The 21,356-nt window shown below is 54.1% G+C and overlaps 1 protein-coding gene across 1 annotated transcript; it reads left to right on the top strand.

Annotated features, from left to right (window-relative positions):
* Positions 1–16,499: 16,499 nt before the first annotated feature.
* TRH (thyrotropin releasing hormone) lies at positions 16,500–19,750 on the top strand. The gene is given in 4 exon segments (XM_032458018.1): positions 16,500–16,752; positions 17,663–17,890; positions 18,561–18,691; positions 18,693–19,750. Coding segments are annotated over 3 exon segments (732 nt in total). The 5' UTR covers positions 16,500–16,752; positions 17,663–17,670; the 3' UTR covers positions 19,074–19,750.
* The last annotated feature ends 1,606 nt before the right edge of the window (positions 19,751–21,356 follow it).

A 21,356-nucleotide genomic window follows, 5' to 3' on the forward strand; every position in this document is an offset into this window, starting at 1 on the left:
CTGAGAAGCCGCAGGACTCAGTCTCAGCTCGAAGACTGGCCCACTGCTCATCCTTCCTGATTCAAAAAAACCCTCAGAAGTGTTAATTCACCAGAAACAAAATTGCAGAATGAGCCCTTCAAGGCCATCTAGTTCAGTCCTCTGTGACCATTTTGCAGAGAGGGAAACTGAGGCCCAGCAAGGAATTTACCCAAGTGATAAATGGGAGGCAAGATGGCAAACTTTAGGAGAAAGATTTTGGAACAGACAGACTCAGGCTTGAAGCCCAGCTAAGTGACCTTGGGTCAGTTCCTCTGCCTCCCTGGGCCTCAGGGTCCTTGTCTGTAAAGTGAGTCATCACTGCACCTGTGGCTGGACATTGAGCGATGCTAAGTGCTTGTTACATGTCAGCTCCTGTGTCCCACCAACATTCCCCTGAAACATGGGCATGTATGTGGACATTCTGGAGGGAGGGGCCTTCCTAGACACCCTGGCCTGGGGGGCTTCAACCCCAGGCCCGCCCCCTGGTTCTGGCTCCGCACGAGTCTCCCAGCTCAGCAGAGGCCCCTGTCTGGCCAGCACTGTGGTTCCACCAGGAAATCAATCCCGGCTGGCTGTCACTCACCGCCCCAGCGCCGTGGAGCAGCTTAATTGCATAGATGTTGGTGCCGCCGCCAAGGCCTCGTTCGTCAGAGCCGTGTGGTCACAGCCGTGCTTGGCTGAGAGGTACATTCATTACGGAGACAGCTTTCATCGGGACTTCCAGAGGGACTGGGCGAGGAGCGGAGCGGGCAGGCACGCTCCGTCCCCGGGGGGCAGCAGGCCTCTCGACTTCACGTGGGGCCCCTCTCCGCCCAGGCTCGATGCTTCATGAACATGGGCTCACAACAGCCCCACGAGAAAGGTGTGGTGTTTCCGTCCTCGTCCTCGTCCCCGTTTTACAGATGGGGCGGCCGGGGCCGGGGAAGTGAAGTGGCTTGTCCAAGTTCACTCAGATGATGAGAGGGGCCGACGGCTGTGGGGCGGCCTCTCAGTGGTAAGGATGCTGATACGGATGATGTCACAAGAACACTGGCACTTCCAGGTTTTGAGAGTTAACGGGGCACAGGTGTCATGCCAAGCACCTTTACGAACTGACTTTATTTCACTTCGACTCAGATACGGATGAATAGCCCAGTTTTCCCCGCTCCCTTGTATGTGGCTTTGGGGAGGTCGCTGACCCTCTTCGGGCCTCAGTGCACTTGTAACCTGTCAACAAGTCTTTTTGTGTGTGTGTGTTGGGGGGGGGGTTTACCAAGCTCCCGCGTGCCTGGATGGGGTTTGGGGCTGGGGTGGGAACCCAGGAGGGAGGGGACGCAAGGCTCTGTCCTCAGGGAGTCAGATGTCTGCTTCCAGCCCCGAGGCAGAGCCATGTCTCCCCGCATTTCTCTCAGCGTCTCAGGACACAGACCGCCTGCCGCACGGTGGCGGTGGCTGGGTAGGTTGGTAGCATGGTGGTGCCTGCCCCAGGAATTCTGATTAGGAGGCCTTAGGGGCCCGGGGACCTGCATTTAAAGAAACTCCTGGGGCTGCTGGTGCACAGCGACTCCAGGCGGCGTGGAAGCAGGTTCTGCACCGTCTGCACTTCATCAAAAGCCTTGTGAAGAGAACGTGTCCTCCATCCAAAGCCTAAGGAAGGTTATTTGGGTCATTTAACAAATTGATATAAAATTAAACAAGTTTTAAAAGTTAGAAAAGTCATACATGTTCCTGTTAAAACAGTCAAACAGCGTAGGAGGGTGAAGTAAGAACTTTTAGCTCGCCTCCCAGAGCCACCGAAGAAAACCACGCTCTGAACGCTACTGATCACCCACCTGGGGCGACACACTGTGCTGAGCACTGGGGACGGATGCGGAGGCGAGGCAGACAGAGTCCCTGCAGAGCCAGTGGCCGTGACCTTGGCTGTCAGTGTTTAGTCAGTGCTTGCTTACAGCGGCCAGTCCCGACCCTCATCCTTATTACGGTGCCATGGGGTGGTACTGTGATTATTTCCCTTTTATAAAAGACACGAATGGAGCATATTGTCCAAACTACAATTTCCCAAGGTTTGTCAGAGTACAGCCAGTATCTGAAGCTCTTGCTGTGGCCATGCTGAAATGCAGGTTCCTGGGCCCCCACTCGCCTGCTCCCTGGAGCAGGGCCAGGCACCTGCATTTTCACACACACACCCTGGTGTCTTTGACCCCTGCTCAATCTTGAGAACCACTGCCCTAGCTGTCCTGGGAGGTGGCAGGACTTTGAAGAGACCCTGGAGGTGGTGGGAACTTGAAGAGGAGGGAAGCAGCCCCTGAGGGTGCAGAGCAGGGCGGGCTCACCCACTGGGTCTCTCTGAGGCTGAGCGCCATCCACGCAGAGCCTCCCCACCCCAAGGCCGGCAGCCCTTGAAGTTTCTCCCTCTCCTTCCCAAGATGTGCAATTATCCCCGCCTCCAACCCCCAGGCAATCCCAGCTGCTTTTTTTATGTCTTATTAGTCAAGTGGAACATTAATTAAATGTGAGAATAATAGACCCGGAGATGAAAAAAAATTGTAAAGCCCAAGAAAGAAAAGAAGTCTATTCACAGGGCTGCACAGTAGCTGGACCCCGAGCTGTGTGACAGCGAGGAGGGCTGTCACCCTGACGTCCTCACTCGGCCGGGTGACTCAAGGCGGCAGGCCTTTAGAAGTGTGTGGCGGGTGGCTGGTGTGGGGAAGCGGGGGCGTGGAGGGGGAGGCCAGGGAGCCAGGAGAAACCAGGGTCACCATGGGGCTCTGTGAGGGAGGGGCACAAGGCGGGCCACCATACTGCGATAAAGCAGACCCTGTGGGAAAAGAAGGAAGTCCAAACTGCCTCCCCTCAGCCCATCCTCACCCTCCTGCTGGCTGCCCCTTGGTGAACTCCTATTCATTTCTCAAGGCCCAGCCCGAAAGTCCCCGCCTCTAGGAAGCAGAGTTAACCCTTGCATTTCCCAGGCTGTGGCAGCACTGGGAGGAGCAGTCTGTCACAGTGCAGGTTCCTATTCCCATGTCCGTCCCCCTCAGGGTCCTCCAAATGAGGCCCGGTTCTGAGCAGGTGTTGATGAGCAACTGTGTTTTGGCAAGACAAATGCTGGAGCTGGTCAGTTCTGGTCATAAAACCCTCCTTTCAAATTAAGTGTTGCCCTGACATCCAGCCAGTACAAAACACGTAGACTAGAGTTTTTTGAACTTCTTTATATGACATTCAAGGTCCTTTGTGACCTCACCCTCACCTACGTCTTCAGCAGGGCTTCTTGAGTGTGTTCCTGGACCACCTGCGTCAGAATCGCCACGGGACCCTCCCCAGACTGACCCAGTCAGAATCCCAGGGAGTTTGAGGCACCTCAGTCTGCAGGCCATGCTGGGGAGTGGGAGGAGGTGGTGATGGGCCGGCTTGGACTCTGCTGGAAGTCTGTATAAACGCACCTTTGCCACCGCCCCCTACCACCCCGCCACTGCCATCACTGTCAACAGCTCTCCTTCACCCAGCAGTAGAGTTATCTAAATTAAACACAGAGCTCCTAATGAAACACTGAGAGTTATTACACACTCCTCTACCTCCCGGCAAAGCCTCTAATTGACTCAGCCATCCCGAGAAGGCACTGAGAACATGGTGTGGTCCACCCCAACCCTGCCAGAGAGAAGGGGCTTGGAAGCCGGAAGGCAGCTCAGCAGGGCCTGCCTACCTGCTTCCTTCACCAAGATCCTAGAGCTGGAACGCCCGCCCTGGGTGGGCTGGGGTGGGGGGAGGTCAAAGTGGACCTGCGCAGAGAGTGGCCCCTTCCCCAGCATGCCTGCCTGCCTTCCTGCCTCTGTGCTCAGACTGTGACGGCTGATGCCGGGCCGCTGGGCCAGCAGGCTTGGGCCCCTCCTGGGCTAAGTGAGCCCCTGCACGTCTGCTCTGTGCACCCTCACACCCCCACACCTTTTGCACTTTCAGTCCCCTGTCCCTTGGCTGTCCCTCCTCTCATTTCCCCAGCTGGAGTTTACAGCCTCCCCTCTAGGACTTGCCCTGACAGTTCCCACACCCCCGGCAGAAGGAGCTTTCGCTCCTCGTGCTCCCAGGGGACACAGCTCCAGCCTGGTTCCTTTGGGTCACTTGCTGTTGGCACCCCAGTCACTAGGCCCTGAGGGAGCCCAGGGCACTTGGAAAGGCCACCCGTAGGTTTTCCAGGCCACAGACCCAGCTGAAGTCCCAACCAACAGCCAGCCTCAGCTGCTGCTGAGGGAGCCTTCAAGACACCACCAGGCTCAGCCACAGTCTGACTGTAACAGCACAAGGGACCCTGAGCAAGAGAGCCCCCAGGCTGCGCCCAGGCAGCCCCGGAACTGTCAAGAGAGTAACAGAACATTCTGTCACTCTGTCAGTTACTGTTTTAAGGCACTAAGTTTTGAGGTGATAAGAGACTAGCACAGATGGGGACTCCTGGGATTGGGTAGTAGGGGTGGGGAGCTCTGAAACGACCAAGACTAAGTTTCCACTCCGTAGTGGAAAGAGAGCTTGAGATGGCAATGAAGTGTCAATCTAGAAAGTCAACATTTTTGCATATTTGGCTTCTAGACTTTTAGATACGGAAGTCATATCCTTTATGCCAGCTGTGTGACCTTGAGCAAGTCACTTTCCCTCTCTGAACTTCAACGTCATGATCACGGATGTGACGTGACTGGCGCTCACCTGGCGGTCCTTGTGTGCTCATCCCTGCTCCCACCGCCGCAGGAGGGTGAGGTGCCCAGGGCCTCTCCTTGCCATCCTCCATCTCCACGCGCCGGTCACACTGCTTCTGGGGACACACATACTCTCCTCCCACCACCCTCGGTGCTGAGTGAGCCAGGAGCCTGGCGATCAATGACCAGTCCTGCCTGGATGAGCGCTCTGCTTGTTAGAAGTGCCTGCCACCCCTGCCTCCCTCCTTCCCGACTCCTGCTGAGTCAGAAAGTAGAAATCTGCTTCTTATCCCATTCGTCCCACCCCACTGGCCTGGAGCGGAGACCTGGTCACTCATCCTGCCCCCTGTGCTGGGCAGGGCCTGGATGGAGACACAGACCTTCCAGGGACTTTGAGGCTTCTGGCCAGTCACCTCTCCTGCTTGTCATTTAGCCTAAACATTTACCATTAGTCCAGATAACGAGACCTGTTTACTGAGCACCGATTGTGTGGTGACAGGGCACCTTGTACATACATCTCAGTCAGTCCCATGAATCCCTGTGGCAGGCACTCCAATAAGGTCTGCTTGATGGAGGAGTAACTGAGAAGCAGATAAGTCACTTTTCCTGGAATTCAATTGGGCTTGAATCAGGCCAGTCCCAGGGCTCCCTGCCCTCAAGGGCCATCAGTACAGCCTCCAGATTCAAGCACCATCTCGTCCAGAGCACAACGGGAGAAATCCTGCGGTGCTGGTGAAGGGACAGGCAAAGAGACCTACTGGGCGTGACCCTTGCTTCACGGGTTGAGATCCAACAACTGCCTATCCTGAGATTGTCCCTTTTGGACAACAAGCCATGGTTTTGTTTAAAATACAGTTTGATACATGGTCCCTTCTGCTGTTAATGGGCCACCCTTCCTTTTGGTTTTAGGGACCCAACAGACACTGGGTGCCCTGCCCATTAAATCTCTTACTTGGCACTTGATGTCATTGTCCCATTCGGTCCTCACAGTGGGTGTCTCTGGATGTGTTTATCTCTGGATCTATGACTCTGTGTGTCCATGTGTACCCTTGGTGTGTGTTCCTGTGTGTCTGTCTTGTGTCTGTGTGTCCTTGTGTGCGTGTGAGTCTCTATATTAATCTCCACGTGTGTACATCTGTGTGTGCTGAATGTGTGACCTTTTCTTTACCACCTTCCTGGCATCCTGCTTCCTTGTCTGTTCCATCCCATCCCAGGAGCCAGCGACCCTGGCCTCTGTCCACCATGGACCAGCCTGGTGGCTGTGACCCGTCCAGCCTCAGCACTCAGTCCTCCATCCCAACCCCGGAGTGGAAGCGTCGGGACTGTGTCAAGGGTGCTTGAAACCCACGCCTCCATCAGCCTGACGGCAGCGGCGAATCCATCTGTGACTCTCCGGATACGGACTGAAAAATGACTGGCAATAACAGCAGGGGAAGGGTGCCTCTCCCCGCACGACTCCAGCTAGAATTTATTAAACTTTCTTTTTAAATCTCTTTTAATTTCCCTACCTGATGGGCTCAGCTGGCTCATCAGTCATGGGGCGCCGCTGGGCGAACCGCACCCTCGGTGCTGCTGCGCGACGCCCGGCCACGCCCACCGCCTCGGCGCCCCGCCGGCGCCCGGTGCCCCGGCCCCACCCTCAGCCTGCGTCCCTGAGACGGTCAGGCTTATCCTTCATCAGAACGTTGTCATCGCTGCATCCGTCTCCGCGCTGTGGAACACTGGCTGTGATCACAAGCCGAAGAGGGAGGCCTGAGAGCATGTTTATGGGGAGGGGTCTTCAAGTTTATTATCTGCAGGGCATTCAGAACCCCTTGTGCTGGATGTCTCTGTTTGACCGTCCAGATCCTCTTTCCCACCTCCCTTCCCTGCTCCATGCTTGGGCAGCCAGCCTTCCTCAAGGGCTCCCTTAGCCCCTGGTTTTATTGTGGGTTCAGCCAATGGTGATTCCCAGAGAAGACCAGAAGAGAGAAGAAAGAGGTTGTGGTGTTTAATCCTCTGGCTCCTCTCCATGGGGTCCCTCACCTGACGGTTGCAGCTCCTGCCAAGACCCTCCCCATCCAGTCCCTCTTCCCCTGGGTTCTGGTCATCACTGCCTCGTTTCCCCCTTTAGGCTCAGAGATGCTCCCCCACCCCCACCCCCCCGGTTCTGCACTCTCCCTTGTACAGTCGGCTCATACTTTCATAAATATCCCGTTTATTGAATTATCCTCAAACCATCCCATTTGAGGATGCCATCTATTTCCTAGTAGGACACTGACCAATACACTTTCTCTCCCTGGACCATAGCAGACATACTTTTGTTATTTAAAACGTTTTAAAATCTAACTATATGTATTTCTGACGATAAAAGTGCCTATTGGGGAAGAGTCAGAAAATGAAACAACTTTCACTTTCGAAGCACCAGCTCTGTTTCAGGCAAGACGATGCCAGGCACGTGCCTCATTTGCCCACACCACTTCTGTGTGTATGTTTTACTACCTTTGTTGTACAGGTGAGGAACTGAGGCTCAGAGAGGTGATGTGACTTGCTGCAGTCACACAGCAAGGTGGTGGCGGGCCGAGGAGTGGAGACCAGGTCTATGAGATTCCAGAGTGCTTTCTACGACCTGCCCCACCTCCTCAGAAGCCCTTGCTTATCTGAGCATCATTCAAACTGTCCTGACTATCTCTCTGGCCTCAAAACCAATAAAGGAAAATCTATTTGCTGTAGCCATCTGGGCTCCCAGAGTAGCCCTGGAGATGAGCCCAGTCTCAGCCTTTGGCATGGCCAGGCCCAGGATGCTGGTGACGGATGGTTCTGTCTCACCTCTCTGCCCCAGTTGTGGACTAGAGTTAAGAGAAGCCCTTCCTTATGATTTCTCCCCCCAGAATCCATGCCCTAGATCTGTACCCACAAATAACTCCTGGCTACGTGCTGATAGAGGCATCAGAAATGGCGAGGGCTGGGTGGGTCTGCAGGGAGGGAGCAAGTCTCCTGCACTTGGCCAGCTTCACTTTTCCACCTGCACATGGTGGCCCCTCCTGACTGCCCTACTCACTCCCCTCCAGCTTCCCTAATAGTATCTATTCTTCAGCACCCTAACCAGCCCCACCTCACACTTCGAATTTGGCTGGACATCTCCAGTCCACAGAGGCATCTTCCCATGTGACACATCATTGGTGCTGTGTGTCTTAGCACATACTTGCTCTCTTGCTGTTTATACTGTTTTTCTCTTGTCTCCCAGGTGCCCTAGGAGCTCCGTAAGGCAGGCAACCAGCTTACTTCTGTCTCACTCACTTATTCACAGATTTACTCACTTATTTATTGACTCCTTGACTCGCCCTTTCATTCATTCACTCAATCACCTAAAGCATTTTATTATCCTTAAAAGCTTTCTGGTCTCTCTTGGCCACATATGAATGAGATCAGGAAAATGACCCATCTTTTGAAAGTGCAGGTCTGGTATCGTCCACAGGGGCAAGCTGAGTCCCGTGACCCTGACCTTGTGAATGGCCTTGACCTTGCTTTGTTCTCTCAGAGACTCATGAGACTTTGGATCACTTCCCCACAGGGACACTTCTCAGGTAGAATTATTGCTCCCCCTGGAAGATGCAGAATAGATCAAAAAGAGCCTGGGGCACGGAGCCCACAGGCAGGACAAAGCTCCCTGCACCCTGCCCCTTCCTGCCAAGCTACACTGTCAACATCTGAGAGGTTGTGTATCATGGTGGTTAAGAGTCAAAGACTTGGTCTTCCACGCCTGACCCTGGGCAAATGCCCACGCTTCTGGGTTTCAGCTTTTCCTGTCTGTAAAATGGGAATGACCATAATACTTAAATCACCTAATTTTTATGAGGATTTAATGAAACAGTGCATGGAAAAAACATCTTGTTTAAGGACTAGTGTGTAGTAGCCAATTAGTCGGCTGAAAACTGTTTATTATTATTAGTGCCTAAGCATTATTTTCATCTTCATTTTACAGAAGGAAGACTGAGCCAGAGAGAAGTTAAATAGCATACCTACACGTGCATACACACACACACACACAGTGAACTAGTGGCTGAGCTGGTGCTTGAATACAGACCTTCAGAGTTTGAGGCAGAGGCTAAGACACGGGAATTTGCTCTGGTGTCATCCCGGTCCTCCTCCCCGCCCTGGGGTCCCTTTACTTCTTTGAGTTTCATCTGTTAGTCATTAGGTTGCAAGTGACAGAAAGGACGGCCAACTCGACTTAAAAAAGGACCTCTCAGCATACCCAGTGATGTGTTCAGACGATGTCATGAGACACCAGTTCCTCTCCACTTCCTGGCTCAGCTACCCTTGCGGTGGCAACACTGACAAGCACAGTGTTCCACGAGGCGGTGAAAATGGCCCCAGCAGTTCTGGGCTTACACCCCACAGCCCCAGCATGAAAGGCGCACCTCTTCCCACGTGATTTCAGCACAAGCCTCAAGCTGGAGCCTCGTTAGCCTTGCTGGCCACACCTCTGTCCTTGAACCAAGCCCTGCGGCTGGGGCCACGCACACCGTGACTGGCCAGGCTTGGTCACGCGGGTCTCAAGGCTGGTGCCGGCCCTACACCAACCAACAGGCCTGGGGGCAGAGGAGGGTGCTTCTCCTTTGCAAGCCCGGGGTCCTGTCATAAGAAAAAAGTGGACTGGCGGATGAGCAGACAAAAATAATAGCCGCCTACACAAATGGGAATAAGAAGACGTTCTTTCACGTCTGTGAGAATGGTTTGTGATCACGCAGAGAACATTGTTGGTGCATCTTTGGACCCCTGCGTGTGTCCTTTTTTTCTTGTTGTCCTTGACGTCCATTTCACCCAACTGTATCCCCTTACCCTCCTCAGTCCCCAGCATTCCTCTTCCAGCCCTTCCCTCCCTCCATCTCTCTTCCTGAAACCACAGCGGGATCTCAAGAGATCTCAGTACGGGGCAGGAGGCCTTACCAGTTAGGATTTCAAACAACAGAACACAACTCTAGCTAACTTAGCTAAATGAGGATTTACTGCTCAGCAGGAAGACCAAAGGCTCAAAGCCAAAAGGAGGGCCTTGGGGAGTCCAGGCAGCAGAGACTTTCCAACCGTCTTGTCCCAGAGCTGCTGCTGGCATGAATGTGCCCCCAGCAACCCTGGCATCTCTCCACCCAAGAGTCTAAGTCCCAGGAGAGTGGATTCCATAGGCCAATCTCAGACCACAAGCCGACCTCTCAAACTGGGCTGGGGTGGCGTGGCTGGTGGCCCATCAAGGCCACACTGGATTGGGATAAATCAGCTCCCCAGACGAAAAGACGGCCCCTGCTTACTGGAAGACAAAGGGTGGATAAAGGCGGCCAGAGCACAACAGAATCCACCCCAGACTCACAAGTGAGTCCTCACAGGGCGATGAAAAGGAGCACTTGAACTCCGAGGAGGGACAACGGGCATCTCACTGGGCCACACTGATGGTCTTCTCCGCCTGTTGCCACTCCGACTCACTTGTAACACTCAGGGTTCAGACCCCCCGTATTCTGAGGACAAGCTCTAATTAGCCCAGAGCATCGGCGTAGCGCCTGCTTGTGGCTGACAGCAAGACAGATATACCTAAATGGCCAAGGTGATTTGCAGTTGGTTTTCATTTTTCACTTCTAATAAGAGAAGCGATGGCAGGGGTGGGGACTCGTTATCTGGGGCTGGCCTGATGGATGACAAGGTGTCTGATCTGCCAGCGACCGCGGCTCACAGGCAGCACCCGGTCTGCCACCTGCCCCCGCCCTGCCCCACCCGAAGCGCTTCCGATTCCGTCCTCATCAGGATGAGCATATATCCTCTCCAGCGGCTCGAAGATAAGCTTCATGCTGTTTCAAAAGTCAGAGTCTCGCTCTTTCTCTGTTATAGGCTTTGAGACACTAGACTCCGGGTTGAAGGGTGGCTTCGGGTATTTACTCTTTCCAAATACTTTCTGTTAAAAATAATAGTTCCTTTAATTTAGTGAGGAGAAGATGTAACCAAAACATCAAAGAGAACTTTGCCAAAGGAAAACAAATTCTCCATATTCATCACCATCCTAACACGGGCTGTTTGCACCTGGATAGATTCCGTTCCAGTGGGATCTAGTGGAAAAGCTCTGGAATAACGCAAACTGGATTTCGAATCCAAGTTCCTCTCTTTCCTGGCTGTGTGACTTTGAACAAGTCACGTCACCTCTCTGAGCCTTAATTTCTTTAAACAGGCAGAATAATTTTGACCTCATAGGACTCTGTGCATTAAATGAGAAAAAAAAAATGTGTGCAGGGCACCCAGGAGTCGGTTCCTACCCACAAACCCTTTCTGCTGTCCCTCACCAGCATTCATCTCTCAGCACCTACTGGGTGCTAAGCTCTGTGGGAGATGAACGCACACTGTGTCTTCAGGGAGATTCCAGGCTATCAAGCAAAAAACAGAGAATGAAAGAGTAGACAGGTTAAGTGTTGAAGGAGGCGGTGAGGGTGGCCTATTCATAGGTAAAACATTAGATCTAGACCAGTGACCAACTGGACCCTAGGATGACCACTGGACCCTGCCCCAAATGAAGCCACAGATACATGTGCCAAGCATGTGCACATTGACCTGTATACCCGGGCACAAACACACACACGCGCACAGGACACAGGCATGGACTGTGTGTATGTACATATGTATGCTCGAGGAGCACGTGTGACACAGAGCCATGTGCACAAACACACGTGTGCACATGCTCCACACCACCTAAATACATCAGACAACTCTCTCCAGAAGCCCCTCCTGCACATTCAGCTCCAAGCCAGCCCCGTGTGCTGGCGGTGTCCCGGCAACCCCCAGGCCCTCCCTGAGCACAAGCTCCATTCAGCAGGCTCCAGCTGGGCAGAAAATTGCTCTTTGGAAACAATCTGGACCACACAGACCTGCAATTGGCCTCTCAGCATGAATGTAAGACCTCAGGGGGCACAGGGCCTGGGTTGGTGGGGGCTCACGACTTCAGCTTGTCAGCCTAGACTGGGAGTGTAGAATCCTGGCCTGGTCCTGAGCCCAGATGGGGCAGACTCTGCCTGGCATCGCACAGTGAGTCCGAAACCTCACCAGTCCCAGAACATTACCCATCTCTGGACCGTGCTGCTCTGGCGAGGGGAGGCAAGGGATGAGGCGCCTCTGCTCAGGAAGGGGAGAGGGAGCAGGTCCTCCAACAGCTTGGACTCATCTATTTCCGGTTCTGCTTGTCCTGACTTCCTCCATCCTCCTGCCCCTCCGCCTCCAGGAAGCTTTCTCTGATTGCTCTGGCCCGGGGCTCTCCTTGTGCCCCTCCAGGACTGCTCCCTACGTTGTATGTCCCTCCTTCTGGTAAATATCCTGACCCTTGCATGTGTGTCCAGAGATGGTGGAGAAAGGCTGCCTTTGAGCCCACTCAGGTCGAAAGACAGGACCAGGCAGCTTGGGCTCACTGGCTCTGGGCTGAATGCGTTCATTCCTGCACTCAGTCATTCACTAAATCTTCACCAAGTGCCAGCTCTGTGCCAGGAACTGGATAAACAGCAGGGAATAAGAAGCTGTCCTCACGAGGCTGAGGTTCCGGTGTGCGAGGCAGACAATAAGCAAGGGACAAGGAAATGAATATTCGGTTGCACTGAATGATAAAAGCTGGGAAGGAAGAGAGAGGAGGACGGACACTAGGTAGGACACTGGTCTTGAGGTTGTTGCTAAGTCACGGAGGGACTCAGGCAGACCTCTTCCCTCTCAGGGTTTTGGTTTCGTCATCTGTGCAATGGGGACGTAAGAGACCTTGTTTTAATTGCTCAGCATGCAGCTCTTCGTCTAGTAGGTGAACCCCAATATGCCTTTGGTGAACCCCCTCAGTCCACGCTGTGCAGGTGGCACTGACTCCACCCCTAGCCCCAGGACTGGCCAATCTGAATCACAGTCATGGTGACATGAGCCAGGCTGGGCCAATGAGAACCAACCCTGGGACTCTTGCTCTTAGGGTAACTCAGCTGGGAAAATGAGGTCCTGGGGACACCTATGGCCACTTCTCCAGCCTTGAGGACGGTCAGCCTGAGAATGCAGCCATCTAGAGGGAGGTACAGATAACAAAAGGAGAAATGGGACAGACTCCTGGTGACGTCATTTGGACTCTGCCACACCTGAAGCTGGTCCTAAGGCTTTATGTTATTGGCTACATCGCCCACACATCCCCCTTTTATTTCGCTTAAGCCGATTTGGGTTGTGTTTTCTCGCTTGCAGCTGGTAAGGGGGATCCGCCAGGGAGGGGGTGCTTTCTTCCTGGTAACTGTTTGGTTTTCACGGGGAAGCTGATTTGTCAGGCACCGGCGTGTGGCCAGGTGCCGTGAAGCGGATGAGGAAGCCAGGGAGGCGCGTGGGGCGGGGGCAGACAGGGCTGAGCCCAGTGGGGCACACAGGCATCAGGAGAGGGTGGACAGAACGGGGTGAGACGGGCAGGACACTTCACAAGGAGCAAGGGCTTCATGGAAGCTCCTCACTGGCTCAGCTGTTTCCCTTTGCTTCCTACGTATACACGACTCACCGAGCAGACAGAGGGGTGCTCTGAGAGAATACATCGGGTCACAGCTCTCCCCTGCTTTAAACCCTCTGTTTTCCCACTGCCTTGAGAATAAAATCCAAACTCTTTTACTCTCCATGGCCAACAAGGCCCCAGGGAGATCTGACCCCCTCCCCTGCTTCTCCTGTTGTGTGCGACCCTCTCCCAGCCCCACACCCACTGTGCACCCCAGGCCTGGAACTATGCCTGACACCTGGGCGTACACTGGAACTACTTTTTGAATAAAGAAGTAAGTCAGTGATTGAATTCAGAACTGAAAATTTCCCGGTGCATTCAGCATCAACAAAGTCATGCCTCATTTGGGTCAAAAATCTCCAACGGAATGGGCAAGGGGGAGTCTAAATAGAGAGAATTCTGGAGCTAGTTTCTTTGGAGAAATTGCAGACACTAAATGGGTTCTTCTTCCTGGAATCCTTGAGATAATTTTTGTGATCTTGGGGAAGAGAGGACCTTTATTATTTTGATAGCAAAAGCAGAATACAAATACAGAAGGAGAAAATGAATATATAAAAGTTACCATTTTCTGTAATTGAAAAACCACCCTATGGTGGATACAGAAACTTACATATGTGATAAAATTGCACAGAACAAACTGCACACATGCACACCCACGAGTCCAGGTAAAACGGGGAATCTGAATAAGGTCACTGGATTTTGTCAGTGGCTGGGGTACGGCTGTACAGTTTTATAAGATGTAACCATCAGGGGAAGCTGGGTAAAGGGTACCTATGATCTGTTTGTATAATTTCTTACAACCCAATGTGAATCAACAATTATCTCAAAATTTGTTTCTGCACCCAGCTCCGAAGGTCTGTTGTCTAAGAGAACATTCATGTAGCAGACAAAGAGTGAGATAATGAGAGAAACACAAATAAAAAGATACACACAGGAGGGAATCGGAAGTAGATTGAGACTGAGACTGGGAGACGCACAGAGAGACAGAGCGGACACACACCAAAGAGACAGAAAGACAGACAGACAGAGTAAGATGGAGGTGGGGTTGGAAGGGGGAGGGAGGGTCAGAGAAAAGAGGAAGAAAGGGGTAAGTGGACCTGGGCTCTGATCTTGACTGTGTCACCTCTGGCAAATGTCTCCCTCTCTGGGCCCAATTTTCTCATCCGTACGGCCCCCCACGGGGGAGGGGGTGGGGCACAGTTTTCAGAATTGCAAACCCGATGGCCTGCGGGCTATTACCAGTTCATGGTGCGTTTTCTTAGATCCCTATAGTATTTTGAAAGAGTCCGAATGAATAACCAACATTTAAAAACCAGGAGAGCACAGGAAAAATCTGGACTTCTGACTTCTCTTCAAAGTCTGTTGAAAAAACCGTGAAAAAAAATTAAAAGGTAGGCTAGGTGAGGCTGCTTCAGGCCTTCTGCAGCTCAGGGTTGATAAAGACCCTACAATGTCTGTGGGACATCTCTGAACAAGGTGCAGAACCCTCCTGGATTGAGAGACAACCAGGCTGTTTCCAAATTCTGGCTTCTATAAGCCATGCTGCGCTGAACTCTCTGTGTAAACGTCCCCGTGCACAGGTGTGGGTGTCTGCAGGATGAGCTCTGAGAAACAGAATTGTCTTGTGGAAGGCACACAGGTGTTAAACTTTCAGGTTGTCACCCGAAGAGGTGTATCGATTTACGCCTCCACTATTGTATTTGAAAGGTAACAGGTCTGTGTCTGTCTGGTTTAATGGTTAGCTAGGATGACAATTCTTCAAACCTTGGAGCCTGGCTGGGAGATGAAGCCTGGGGTTTCAGGCTTGTCAACTGCCCCGAGCCAACCATCTGACCCTAGGGACATAAAGTGTGCCCGGGGGTTGGGAAGGCATTTAGGCCATCTCTCCAGACTTCAGCTTCTTCATCTAAAAACAAGGAGCAGACTGGAGCTGGTAATCTGAAATTTCCCTTCCACCTCTAACCTTTAAAGTCTTTCTGTCTCCCTGGGCCTCTGTCTCTACCTGTAAAGTGGGACTAATAGTCCGTATCTCATTAATCTTGTGAGGTAAGGATGATGTAAGAGTGATGTAAGGATGCAACGAGGTGGTGGATGTATGTGCCTGGAAAGTTGGGAGCCCTGCCAAGGAAAGGAATAATAATTGATAATTAAACACTTTTGGATTCCCTTGCCAAACCACCAGCATGGCCTGAGGCATACACAACAGATACTCAAAGGTTTAGGCTAAGGAAATACTGTATGCAGAGGGAGGATAATGTTGAGATTGTCCAGAGGTAGGAGATGACTTTCCTCTGCCTAAAATGTGGGTCCTTCTACGTGTGCCTGGCTAACTTCGGTGTCTCCAGGACGGACCAAGGAGCCTGGCACACTGTCGATACCCGTTAAATGTTTCAGGATGGAGGCTGTGCCCAGGGCCAGACGTGGCAATATTCTCTTCCAAGGCATCACGCCACCCTGGGGGCTGATTGGCGGACAAGCGCCTTTGCTTTTCCTCTGCGTTTCTCCTCCCTGTATCCCCTCCCCTACTTTGCCTGGGTGGGGGTAGATCCAAAAATACTTTTGTCCCAGGGGTCACTAATGCCCATGTCCCTCCTCTGTGACCAGGGCAACACACTGGAAGACAGCAGGGAGTGGAGGAGCGTGTGGTGACCAGGGCTGCTGTCAGGAGGAAATACAGGGCCACTTTTTTTTCAAGAGACTTTGAAGAGAAGTCAGAAGCCCAGATTTTTCCTGTGCTCTCCTGGTTTTTAAATGTTGGTTATTCATTCGGACTCTTTCAAAATACTATAGGGATCTAAGAAAACGCACCATGAACTGGTAATAGCCCGCAGGCCATCGGGTTTGCAATTCTGAAAACTGTGCCCCGCCCCCTCCCCCGTGGGGGGCCGTACGGATGAGAAAATTGGGCCCAGAGAGGGGGAGACATTTGCCAGAGGTGACACAGTCAAGATCAGAGCCCAGGTCCACTTACCCCTTTCTTCCTCTTTTCTCTGACCCTCCCTCTCCCTTCCAACCCCACCTCCATCTTACTCTGTCTGTCTGTCTTTCTGTCTCTTTGGTGTGTGTCCGCTCTGTCTCTCTGTGCGTCTCCCAGTCTCGGTCTCAATCTACTTCCGATTCTCTCCTGTGTGTATCTTTTTATTTGTGTTTCTCTCATTATCTCGCTCTTTGTCTGCTACACGAATGTTCTCTTAGACAACAGACCTTCGGAGCTGGGTGCAGAAACGAACCCGCGCCAGCACCGCGTCCCGCCGCTTGCGCCTCTTCGCTCCCCCTTTCTCCCTCCCCGCCGCCCCCGCCCCACATTTCCGGCGGTGCGGGCGGGCTGGGTACCCACGGGGCCGGCTGCCGTCAGCGCCCCTTCCCGGCGGCCGCGACCCCTCCCCGCTGACCTCACCCGCGCCGCCGCTAGCGCGGATATAAGCAGCGGCCCCGCCGAGCAGCGGACAGGCGGCGCGCCGGGTCCTGCGAGCGCTCCCCGACTCCTGACCCGCCGGCTCCAGACCCCGACTCTCCGGATTGGAGCCCCAGATCCCGGACCGGCCCCGCGGAGCTCGCGCCGGGCAGGTAACCACTCGCCCCTCCTGCCCCACAGGCGGCGTCCGCAGCCCTGGACAGGGGGCCCCTTGCCCGCCCTCGGGCGCGCCCCGGGGAGAGCGGCGGCGTGTACCCCGGGTTTCCCCCGGCGCGGGCTCACTGGCGGCGCTCCCTCCGGGGCGCGCACGGCCCGGCGTCCGGGGCGCTCGCGCTGGGCGCCGGGGGAGGGCTGGCGTCGCACGCCCACCCGGGTGCCCGCTTGCGGTCCGCGCCGGGGCTCTGCGGCGGCGCTAGGCAGCCAGGGCGTCGGCGCGAGAGCCCGGGAGTTACCATTCGAATCCGACGTTCGAAACAGAATTTTCGCGGTGGAATCGAATCTCAGCCTTAGAATCTCGATCTCAGCGCTAGAAATAGGATTTTAGCGGTGCAATTAACGTGGAAAGTAGGATCTTAGCGTTAGAATTCGATTCCTAGCCTACCACAGAATCTTAGAGTTAGAAACAGAACAGCGTTGCAAACAGAATGTTTAGAGGAGTGACAGAGAAGAACGTTGCGTTGGGACCCTTGGGGAGAATTTTAGCCTGCGGCGCGGCAATTGGCATCCTGGCCGTCGGGCCTGCGCTACAGTCTTGGTTTTCGCTCCTGGCGCGTCACCCCCAGCGCGCTGAGAAGTGGCGGTGGTGACGGGGCTCCCAAGGTCTCCGGGCTCGCGCGGGCAGAACGCAGCGCCGGCAGGCCCTCCAAGCACCGCTGTGAGGACGCCCAGAGCCCAGGGCAGAGCCTCCTGCCCTAAGGTGGCAGGTAGTTCTGCTCCCGGGAGGGTGTTTGAACGGCTGGTTCCCCAGCCTTGGGGACCCGCTGGAACAGCAAAGGGGGCGATAGAGCGGGCTGGGAGGGGGGCGCTGCGCACTTATGCCGTCTCCCTGTCCTCCCGACCCAGACGCCGCAATGCCCGGCCCTTGGTTTCTGCTTGCCATGGCTTTGACCCTGACCCTGACCGGTGTCCCGAGTGGCCACGCACAGCCAGAGATGGCCCAACAGGAGGCAGCTATGGCTGCCGAGCACCTGGATCTGGACAACCTCCTGCGCCAGGCAGAGCGATTCCTCTTCCTTCAGGAAGACCTCCAGCGGCTTCGAGAGGACCAGGACCAGGGCGATAGCGACTCAGGTGAGCTGCGGGATTGTCTCGGGCTGCGGTTTGAGAGGAGGACAGGAGGAGGCCGAGAGAGTCAGGAGAAACCCTGACAGATGCAGAGGGGAAGGAGCGACTTGGTCGTCCAGCCTCCTTGCCTTTCAGAAGCTCAGAAACTCTCCTTGGCCACACTCTCGGCAGGTTGTGAGTTGACCTCTTCCTGGAATCAGATTCCTCTCCCATCTCAGCCCTGGAAATACCTCACAGAGAGCAGATCTTCAGTGGGAAAGATTCTGTGTGAGAGACAGTCTTTTTGTGGTGACAATTTTAATTACCACCTACTGGGCACATATATGCCAGTCACCACTCTCAGCACTTCAAACACCTTATCACACTATTTGATCTTCCTAACCACCTCTTCCATAGGTACTGTTAATATCGCCATTTTACACAGAAGAAAACTGAGGCTCAAAGAGGTTAAGTGAGTTGTTTATGCACACAGCTTAGGGAATGGCAGAGCTGGGACTAGAACCAGAAGCCATGCCCCGACCATCTGTGTGAGTGTGTGTGTCTATGAGGCCTGAGAGGCAGGCGCAAGCCCCCGAATCAGGGTGAATGGTGTGGGAATCTGTCTTGACTGGGAGGAAGGCTAGAGTGGGCACCCAGGGGCCAGGGGCGTCCCTCATTGGCCTCTTTCCTTTCCCAGAGTCCCAGATCTTTCAACCTGACTGGTTCTCGAAGCGTCAGCATCCAGGCAAAAGGGAGGAGGAGGCAGAAGACGGAGTTGAAGAGGAGGAGGAAGAAGGAGGGGCTGCCGGCCCCCACAAGCGGCAGCACCCCCGGCCGGCGGGAGGACGCGGCCGCCTGGTTGGTGGATGTAACAGAGCAGAAGCGCCAGCACCCGGGCCGGCGCTCCTCCTGGCTCGGGTACACTTTCACCAAGAGGCAGCACCCAGGCAGACGGCTGGTGGATCCCAAGGCCCAGAGGAGCTGGGAGGAGGAAGAGGAGGAAGAGGAAGAGGCAGGGGAGCTGATGCCTGAGAAGCGCCAGCATCCCGGGAAGAGGGCCCCAGGAGGCCCATGCGGGCCCCAGGGATCCTGTGGTCAAACCAGCCTTCTGCTGGGCCTCCTGGATGACCTGAGCAGGGGCCAGGCCGAGGAGAAGCGGCAGCACCCTGGGCGGCGAGCGGCCTGGGCCCGGGAGCCCCTGGAGGAGTGAGCCTGTTTCCCGCAAAGTCCACTTGGGGTCTAAGAATGTCTTGAGCCCTGTATGCCCTACCCCTCTGTGACCCCTCTTTCCTTCCTCCTGAGATGCCTGACCATACACCCAAGCTCCCTGTATACACACACATCAAGCCCCTGGCCTCGCCCGCCTAGTTCAGGGACATGAGAAAGCCAGCCTATGAGTTAAAACCCCATATTACCCCACTTTGTGCCCCTGACAAGGGAGCAGATCCCAGAGTCCCTCTCCCCTAACCCCGTAGGCCTGCTCACCTCCTTAGCCCTGGCTAAGATGACCCTGCTGTGTTTTCTAAGGGATCCCCAGAGTGGGACAGGGTGCCTCTGGAGTGAGCAGCCAGCGAGCGTGGGGTGGGCTTGAAGCTGTCACGTCCAAACCCAGCTCCCACCCTTGCCAGGACTGGCCACGTGTAAACTTCACCCCCAGGACCCAGGAGCTCCTCCTCTTCCTGGGCATCCTTTTGTGGGGGGGAAGAGCCCTGACCCATGGCTGTGTTCTGCTTGGGGGAAACACTGTTGGTGGTGCTGTGCTGTGTGGTGGCTGAGGGAATACGCATGTGGAGGAGAATGTAGACGTCGCCCTGGAAGCTTGTATATAACCCTCTAGGCACCTCTCCCTTATCAGTGATAGTCATCCTGCTGATAATAAAACGTGCATCTAGATAATCTCCGTGGTTGCAGTTCTGTCTCAGCTGGTGCGGGATTTCTCTTTTCAGCATTGAGGGGGGACAGGCCCACAGCTCCCCAGCTCTGCTGAGAAGGGAATCCTGGGTGATGACAAGTCCTTTCCACTGGCCCCATCTCAGAACAAGCTTGGCAAGTGGTCAGGGGCTCTGGAGCCCATTTGACACCTGGGGAAACAGCCCTGGAGAAGAGGAAGGGCTGGCGGGGAGACACACAGCTGGTGGGGTTGGAGCCGCGGGTGTGAGAGCAGCTCAGGACCCTGCCTGGAGTTTGCCTCATTGGTGAGAGGGCTGGTCTGGCTCAGGCTTGTAATCACCATTGTTCTGCAGCAGGAATCAACAGTCTGTGTCATCCGGCAGGCACAGTGAGGACAAAGGACCAGGCTGTGGCTGGGGACTCAAACCAGGGGCTTTCTGGGGCTGGGTAGGGAGACAGCCTGGGTGTAGGACAAGAGGGAGTGGTGGAGACTTGGGCAAAAATCAAGAGGCCATCTGAAGGCACTTAAATCCAAACACTTTGACATCATGTGAATCAAAGGATGATGATAGTAACAAATACACAACACTTACTATGTTCCAGGCATTTCTTAAGCACTTTACATATATTAATTCTTTTCATCCTCACAATAACCCTAGGCGTTACTATTATTAGGCCAAATTTCCTAAAGAGGAAACCAAGGCACAGAAAGGTTAAGTAACTTGTCTGAGCCCATTCATTTGATGCCTCTGACTTAAACTAAACTCTGAGATGTCCTCAGGCCTTGGACTCTAAATTAGACACCCTCTGTTTGGTGGGTGGCTGGGCTATTTGGCTTTTCTGCAAACAGCTATTGGTCACCTTTTGGCGGAGGGAAAGGAGGTGCTGGAAGGGGATCTGAGACCCAGCTTTTCACCTCAGTGAGCTACAGTCCAGGTGGGGTGGGCATGGAGCGAGACTTGGGGTTTATAAAATACATTCACACCCATCATCTCTGCTTATATTCCCAGAAACCAGCTGGAAAATTGAGCATTTGATGGATTTTCCCATTTTCCTCACTTTCAGATGAGGGAAGGAGCACAGAGGTGACCGGCCTCTCCCGAGGTGCCTGCAGGTAGAGCCGGCCTTCCCTCCAGGCCCTCTGGGCTCATAGTCACTGGCACCACCAGGGAGATCAGGGCCCTAGAAGGAAAACCCCCACTCGCAGACCCACTGCAAAGGCAGACACCCTAGTAGAGGTAACAGGGACCGCTTACAGAGCACTTCCTGGGTGCTCAGCTGCTTACAGACACTTTCCCAACTGACCCCACGGCCGCCCCAAGAGGATGGCTGTCATGTCCTTTTGCAGTTGAGGAAAGCTGAGTTGCACTGAGTGTGTGTAAATGAAGTACTCCCCCAAGAATACACCCCACCCTCTCTTCCTTCCAAACTTGGCTGGCATGGGGGTCGTTACCTCCTCAGATATGGGGCCATTTGAAGAGCAGCCCACTCCCCCAGACACGTCATGTTTTCCCCTCTGCCCCTGAGAGTGATCAGACGAGTGCAGCATGATGGAAAGGGTCTGGGCGTTGGCTTCAGTCCTAGACAAATAAGTAAACCAATT

This window comes from Camelus ferus, chromosome 17 (assembly GCF_009834535.1).
Source record: "Camelus ferus isolate YT-003-E chromosome 17, BCGSAC_Cfer_1.0, whole genome shotgun sequence".
NCBI classification, from domain to species: domain Eukaryota; kingdom Metazoa; phylum Chordata; class Mammalia; order Artiodactyla; family Camelidae; genus Camelus; species Camelus ferus.